Source organism: Triturus cristatus, chromosome 6 (genome assembly GCF_964204655.1).
Source record: "Triturus cristatus chromosome 6, aTriCri1.1, whole genome shotgun sequence".
Lineage (NCBI taxonomy): Eukaryota > Metazoa > Chordata > Amphibia > Caudata > Salamandridae > Triturus > Triturus cristatus.
The window spans coordinates 1,874,565,039-1,874,573,598 of record NC_140589.1 but is presented as its reverse complement, the minus strand read 5'-3'; the positions used below and the strand labels follow the sequence as shown (position 1 = coordinate 1,874,573,598).

At 45.0% G+C, this 8,560-nt stretch overlaps 1 protein-coding gene across 1 annotated transcript; it reads left to right on the top strand.

The window, feature by feature from the left end:
* Positions 1–896: 896 nt before the first annotated feature.
* LOC146822256 (olfactory receptor 2D2-like) lies at positions 897–7,234 on the top strand. Its single transcript, XM_085609996.1, has 2 exons — positions 897–1,813; positions 7,135–7,234. The coding sequence occupies exons 1-2, from the start codon at positions 897–899 to the stop codon at positions 7,232–7,234; spliced, it is 1,017 nt and encodes a 338-aa protein (XP_085466122.1).
* Positions 7,235–8,560: the final 1,326 nt, after the last annotated feature.

The following is an 8,560-nucleotide window of genomic DNA, read 5'->3' as shown; positions in this document are numbered from 1 at the left end:
ATAAGGTCATCTACGGTAAGGCTCCGGCCTATATCAAGGAGCGCCTACAACTGTACTGCCCGATGAGATCACTTCGGTCCTCGGACCTGCAGTTGTTGACTTGCTCTCGGTACAGGCTAGTGACGAAGGGAGGCAGAGCCTTCTCGGTATTGGTTCCCCAGCTGTGGAACAACTTGCCTGGAGGGCTACGTGAGGAAGGAAACCTCTTAAAATTTCGAAAGAGCCTGAAAACGCTACTGTTCAGGAGAAGCCTGAGCATGGCTTAATCCAATGCGATCTTTTGTTCTGACCTGTTGTGTTATTGTCCTATTCCATCTTTCCGGGCGCTTAGAGGCCTGCAGGTGATTAGGCGCGGTATAAAATTAAAATAACAATAACAATAACAATAACAATAACAATAACAATAGGGCCAACAATTTACAGCTGCCCAAATTGGAAAAGAGGGTTGGTTTTGAGTGAAAAATTGTGATGTGTCCATGTTGTGTTTTAGGCACTGTCCATTTATGGGCGTTAGTCCCAACCCACACAAGTGGTGTACCACTTTTATCAGGAGACATGTGGAACTGTTGGGTGGCTAGAAATGTGTGGATCCATGCAGATTCTGGAACTTAACATCTTGCATGATGTAACCTGTGTGACCAAGGATGAATAGGATGTTCAAGGACATTGGGATGATCCATGTTTCAATGATGAAAAGTGCATTGATGTTGCGGTAAGTGATGAGGTTTGTTATGTCTGGAGCATGAAGAATGTAGTACTGCAGTAAGTGCAAGTTAAAGAGTGTGTGGTGTGGGTGTTGACAAGATGTGTATCCACTGTTTGCATCTATCTGATCAAATACTACCGTTATGGACAATGTATTTAATACCGTTTTGTCTTCTTTTACTATAGCTGATATGAAAGTGGAGTCCTTGAAAATGGAAAATGGAAGCTTGATTACGGAGTTCCTACTCATTGGCCTATCCAAGGATCCGACAGTGAAGATTTTTCTCTTTGTGGTATTCTTGAATATATACATGTTGACTCTAATTGGAAATATGTGCCTTATCACAGCTTGCATTAGTGACATTCAACTTCATACTCCTATGTACTTCTTCCTAGGACAACTTTCCTTCGTGGACGTTTGCTTTGCAACTGTGATTATTCCAAACATGTTGGCTCAGCTTCTTGGTAGGACTAGAATCAGCTTCACTGGCTGTGCAGCTCAGATGTACACTGCAGCGTTCTTCGGGGTTACAGAATGTGTGCTCCTTGCAATCATGGCATATGATCGTTATGTAGCCATCACATTTCCCCTGCACTATACAGTCATCATGCGCTTATCTATTTGTTTGACATTAGTCTCCTGCTGCTGGTTATCTGGCAGTGTGATGTCATTCTTAGTCACATTTCTTACACTACGGCTGCCAGTATGTGAGTCTAAAATTAATCACTTTATTTGTGAGTCCCCTGCTCTTCTGAAGATGGCATGTGTGGACACCCACGACACAGAGATGATATTCTTCTGTTTAGGAATCTTTATACTTTTGATACCAAGCCTCTTCACTGCAATCTCCTACATCCGAATCATTATCACAGTTATGAGAATCCGCTCCTCCGAAGCCAGATTAAAAACGTTCTCCACATGCTCCTCCCATCTGATCGTTGTCACCATATTTTACAGCACCACCATCTACATGTATATGAGACCAGTGTCTAAAAACTCTGGAAATTTGGATAAAGTGATCTCTGTATTTTACACTGTGACTCCACCAATGCTCAACCCCGTTATCTACAGTCTACGAAATAAGGATGTGAAGATGGCTCTGAAGAATGTTTTCTTAGGGGCACATTTGGAATTCACATCATACTTTTGTTCAGCAGCCATTCAGAAGATGCGTGATTGAAAATAAGTAGTAGGATTGTGAAATAATCACTTAGGCTACATTATGAGTTGGTCAGGGATAAATCACTGATGACCGCAGATTATACAGGGTCAAAATAAAAAAGGTGAAACATAATTGCAAATTACATTTAACTTGCATCATCACTGAGTGTACATCATGGATTACTGTAGAATGTAATTAAACAATTAAAAAATTAATTGGTGGGTATATGTTTTGGTATCCTCCGGATGATCAGGAAAATTCTGAGCCAAATCCCAGAGAACTCAAGAAGGATGGTGGTACAAGCCTTGGTGGTCTCGAGACTCGATTATGGCAACTCGCTATACCTTGGGTCACCTAAATACATCACCAATAGGCTACAGTTTGTTAAGAATGCGGCAGCTAGACTGCTTCTCAAGATACCTAGGAACCACTCAGTCAGAGCGCCCTTGAGAGAGCTGCACTGGCTCCACGTGCAGACGGGATCAAATTAAAATTCCTCTGCCTGGCACACAGAGCCATGCATGGTAGAGGCCCAGTTTTGCTACGGAATGTGATCCCCCCCCCTATTCACCCCGCCGCTGTCTCAGATCAGGGTCGAATTTGTTGATGTGTACTACCAGAATTAAGAGATCAAGGTGGGATGGCAGATCATTGTCTCACATGGACTCTGGAACAACTTGGACCAAGAGTGGCAACTGATCAAAGCAGAGAGGGATAGTCTTATGATTTGGGCTTACACATATTCCTGGTGGGCTACTAGCAAGTAGACTACTATTAACAGTAATGGATTTATACCCAGTTCTATTTACTGTCATGGGCGGTTGCTATTAAAGGACGTGAGGGGTGGTGACCTCCCACCATGGGGGAAAGGAAAAAGATGAAAAGCAGACATCACCACTGTCACTCCTACTAGCGGGGTGTAGCGATCAGCTGCTTATGACCGCATCATTGCCTTATTCACCAGGGCACTGCTAGGTCAGTGTTGGAGGGAGACCAGCCTCCATACACTGTTATCGAGGCAGCAGGGATGCCTCAGGGGTGCACTGGTCTTCTACTGTGGCACTGGCGCTTTCTGAGGGACACAACGTGCGACACCACTAATGCCGGCTGTGGCTCAGCTGTGTCACGCCATCATGGCATAAAGAAGCTTCTCTGCTTCTGTACTGGGACAGCTTGTGGGGCAGCTTGTGGGCATCTCTGCAGGCTGGAACCTGGGCATGCACTGGACCATCCACATGTTATGGGGCCTAGGCGACCTTCTCTTTTCTGCCATGTCCCTACCTTGTTGCACTGCCCTGTTCTCGCCCTCAGGCACAGCTGTGGTCACTGTAACTGTTTCCCACCGGTGTATTCTTATCCAGGCGGTCTGATGTGCTTAACTGTATCTCTGTTGCTCAGACGTGAGTCCTGTGCTCTCCATGCCACTGGAATCAAGCTATCCTGGCTGAAGAGGGGTGAAACCCCGAAACTGGTCCTAGGATGCTTGGTTCCAGTCCAGGGAGGACCTGGATTGGCAGTTCGGGCTGGACTGTTCCCATGAGGCACAGGGTCAAGACTGATTTGCATGTGGCTGGGTTCAAACTGGAATGGCATGGTGAGCAAAAAAACGATGGATTTAGGCCCAGATCTCTGTACTCGGGTGAATGTATGACATTGTTCTGCATTCTGTCCATCAACTGTTGTTTTTGCATTTGTCACCCCGAGTGGGACGGGTATGCTCAGACGTGAGTCCTGTGCTCTCCATGCCACTGGAATCAAGCTATCCTGGCTGAAGAGGGGTGAAACCCCGAAACCGGTCCTAGGATGCTTGCTTTCAGTCCAGGGAGGACGTGGCTTGGCAGTTCGGGCTGGACTGTTCCCATGAGGCACAGAGTCAAGACTGATTTGCATATGGCTGGGTTCAAACTGGAATGGCATGGTGAGCAAAAAAATGATGGATTTAGGCCCAGATCTCTGTACTAGGGTGAATGTATGACATTGTTCTGCATTCTGTCCATCCACTGTTGTTTTTTCACTGTATCTCAGAGCAGCCCCACTTTGCTCCATTCATAGGGAGTTACAAGGAGCCTTGTCATGCTGTCTTCATATGCCTTCTGCCAACTTCCTCATCACTGCAGGCACCCTTCTCATGGACAGGGTTGGTCTTCTCCTCACCATGTATCAGCAGCTTACAAGCTGGCAGTAGGCTCAGGGGGTGAGCTTTGCACTCCGGCCAAACACCGATGCTGCTATCAATTTCCCGCTTGTCACTAATGTTGTATTGTGGGCCCTAGGCCTACATGCTGATAAATGATTGACATAGACACAGTCAAGAGGGTATTCAAACTGGCCCCCGAGCACGTGCACTCGGGCTCTTATATTGGCATGGTCCCCTGTCTGGTGATGCCTTTGTTGGACGGGTTGGGGGTGGGTCTATGAGTGAGCCCTCGGGGGAGAGGTTGGCAAAAACACTAGACTGTGTCCAGCAGGACACAACACCTGCCTCTAGAGCCATAAGCCAGACCTGTGACGACAAACTGGGGGGTGTGGTGGGTTTTCATTTTCAAGTGTTTTGTTTACATGGCCCAGTGTGGGAATAAAACACTGCCATTGAACTAATAACAAAGGAGATAATAACGAAGGAGATAATGAAGGAGTGGGTTGGTTTCTGATCTCTTTCTCCTCCTTTGCCTCCGAGCAAACAATGCCATTGGTCAGGACCGGAATGTGATTGTTGGACTGGGGAGAGGGCACAGTAAAGCTTCTTCCAGGTGAATTAAACAAGTTGAGGTGAAGTAATTTGTATTACTTTGTTTCCAGTGCATGTTGGGCTTTAAAGTGATTTAATAGTTTGCCCTTTTGTCAAACTAGTTGGCTGGATCTTCCTAACTTAATTAGAACTACAGAACTCTGCAATATCAATAGTGGGGGATTTCTGTGTGCTTTTGCTTAGGGAGACAGCGCAGATCGCAAACGACGCAGTCAATGGCCACACACAGAGAAACCAACAGAATGTATTACTCTGCCTGCCCAGCCCTGCACATCAAGTAAGTTTTGAAACTGCGGTGAAATGCTGGCCTGGCCAGGACTGCCTCCTCCGACTATTAGAAGGGTTCATATGACAGGAACATAAAACAGATAGGGACAGTCTGACCATTTGGGCATTCCTGGTGGGCATCAAGTGAGTAGACTACTATTAATGATTATGCAGCTCTGCAATGGCTTTCTGCCCAGTCCAACTTACAACCTCACACATCAAAACTGATAAGTACATAGGGCCTCCTTTATGGGGGTTTGATGTAGGGCAGTTCGGCAAGTCATCTTGCAGTGCTGCCCTACGTCAAAGCGAAAGGGCAGGAATGGACAGTCTTTATCCAATATGGTGCATTCCTGTCCCTTCCCTCTGCACTGGTACCATTTCATCAGACTAGTGCCAATAACAGCACCCTTGCACCATTGTGCAAGGGGGCCTGAGTTGTGGGCAGATAGATTTTGTGTGGGAAGGGGAACAAAAACAATCCTGGGAGACTTTTTCCTCATCTATGTGTGCTTCCAAATGCAGAACACATGGAAAGAAGAAAGAACTAGGAGAAATAAAGTTATATCTCCTTGTTGCACCTCCCTGGGGAGGCATAAGGTTTTTACACATCCCCACGTTTACATGTTTTTTTAAAATTTGGGGGAGCATCAAAATCTATGGATGCTGCAGGGGAACAGCAACTGTAACACCCATGGAACGCCAGCTTAGCTCTGCCTTGACTTACTCCATATCTATGAGGACCTCATAAATATGATTTTATAGTTTGCATCGCCGTAGCAATACAAAATGTGGCGCTCCAGCAGCACAAGGGGCTCATAAATATGGCCCATAGAGAGCAACAAGCGGCATGTTCTATTCATGGATGTTGCATGCTGAAAACTGGAGCAATAGGACTAAAACAGAAGCACCACAGAAGCAGGAGGCTGCATTGGAATCTGTCTATATCTGCAGTGCTCACTACTCAGAGCAGCTGGCACTATTTGGAGTCTAGGGTGACAGTCCTTTCAGAGCTAAGAGTGAGCTGGGGCATTCCCATTCCAGTTTACTCTTTCGGACACTGATCTATTGACATATGTCAATAATTCTGCTTTTGAAATCCTTGTAATATTTGTCCTCTATTTATTTCAATTGGTTTGCTCTCCAATTCCTTGTCCCTTGGTTACTCCTCACCCACAGGCAGGAAAAAGGGTACAATCTTAAATGTTGTGTGATGTCACATCTGCTACTTCTCGCAATTTGGTATAATAACACCTTGTAACAATGAATAGTAAAAGAAAACCTAGAAATGGAAAAAAATGTGATACAAAACGATAACTCCAACAGGTAAATGTAGAATCCTTTATTACTGCTCCTCTCTCCACCAGCATTTCTCAAGTTCCTCACTCAACATTCTAATCTCTCCTCCAGGGACTAGGGACCAACCAACATCTGGAGGGGTGACAGGTGGAACGTACCAAGTGTAATTGTAACACATCTTCCCCCTAATGCAAATGACAAACAGTGAAACACAAAACTTAACACGAAGTGATAATCATTACTTGTACTTAACAAAATCTTTGTGCCAACCTGGGGTTCTGCATGTTCTTCGTGTAACAGGTAGATCATTGGTGTCTTGGTTTGATGTTGCTGCTGCATGGTCATAAGACAGGCTGTGCGAGCTTTGATATCTAACTAGCCTGTCCATGCCCCACATTTGATCATTGTCTAAAATGGCTGTGTTGTTTCTTACAGCTGTGATGCGCAATGGTTCTGAAAACTTAGTTTCCGCACCACTACTTCTTGGCATCTTGATGCATATCCAGTCTCCCACTTTCCACTGTGGAACTTTGGTTCCATGTTTAGTGTCATACTGAGTTTTGTACTTAGCTTGGTGTGCATCAATTTTGGCCCTGAAGTCTTGCCTGTCCGTTGTGATGTGGGATCCCCCTCCTAACCAATTTGGGAACAATTTTGTGCTCGGTCTCCTTCCTCTCAAAGCTGAAAAAGGAGACACCCCAGTAACTGAATTAGGAGTGGTGTGATATGCCCACAACATTTCCTGCAACGCTTGTTCAGTGGGTATTCTGTTTATCACCGCCAATTGTATGCAACCTTTGACGATGCGGTTCATACTTTCCACTAACCCATTTGCCCTAGGACAGTATAGTGCCGTTCTAAAATGTGATATGTTAAGTCTACTTAGGAATTCTGTCATGGCGTGGGATGTAAATTGCACTCCATTATCAGTGATCATGGAGGATGGTTTGCCTTCCTGGGTAAATGTGTCTTTGAGAAATTGAATTACAGATGCGGTCGTTTCTTGGTAGACCATTCTGACTACGGTCCAGTGAGAGTGGAAGTCAACTAAGACTAGTGCGAACTGTTTCCCCACCCCTTTGAAATTGAGAGGACCTATGATGTCCAATGCGATCTTCTCCCAAGGTTTATCTGGTATCGCTACCGGGGATATAGGGGATTTCCTGGTTACTCTAGTTTTGTCACTGTTGGAACATGTAACACAATTTTTTACCTTTGTCTCCACCAAAGAGTCCATTTTGGGGAACCAATACCTCTCACGTAACCTTGCCTTCGTTAAGCTCCTACCCAAGTGGCCCTCGTGCACCAGGTCAATTATTTTACACCTAATAGACTCTGGTGGAACTATTTAATCAGATCTGAATAGAACGCCTTGATCTAAGTTAAGCTGAAAACGTATCTCCCAGAACCTTTTTAAATCCTCGCTCATTTGATCAGGAGAATCTGGCCAACCCTGTACCGTGTAAGAAATGACTTGTGTCATAATGTTGTCTGAGTCTACAGAATCTAGCCACTCTTGTGTAGTGATGGTATCTAGATTGAGTTGGAAGATTGGGTACTCAGGAGTGTCGAACTGTTCCTCCTTGTCAATAGGACTTCTGGACAAGAAATCTGCAGCTGAATTTTAAATACCAGGAACATATTTGATTGTGAAACAGAAACCCTCTAAGCCTAGTAACCACTTAGCTATGCGGGGAGTGTTGCACGAGTTATTCTTCGGGTTAAACATGAAGACCAAGGGTTTATGACCAGTATGTACACAAAATTGAATTCCCCACAGAAAGTATTTGAAATGTTTCACCCCCCAAAACAAGCCAACGCTTCTCTTTCCACCACTGAATAGTTCTTCTCTGCTTTGGTGAGGGACCGTGATGCAAACGCAACAATTCTTTCTTTGCCCTCAATAACTTGCGAGAGTGTAGCCCCTAATCCCTTCCCACTAGCATCTGTAGGAAGAAAGGTCCTGCAGTTGTGTTCAAAGTTGTACAAGTACGGAGCAGAGAGTATACCCTCCTTCACTTTAGCAAACATTTGATGTTCCTCTGCCCCTTTGAATTGAGTGTTGTTCTTTGTTAGATCTCTGAGGTTGGCAGTTAGGTCCGAGAAATGGTTTACATATTTCGCCATATATTCAGCCAACCCCAAAAACGATTTAAGCTCCTCTTTGTTTGTAGGTGCCGGAGCATCCCTTACCGCTTCAAAAAGACAAAGTTTGGTTTAAACCCTTCTTTAGAAATGCAATGTCCTAGATATTCCACAGACTCCACGCCAAACTGGCATTTCTCTTTTCTTGAGTGTGAGTCCAGCGTCTCTAAATTTAGATAGAACTTGTCTCAAAATATTGTCATGTTCTTCCACACTGGCACCATAAACTAGG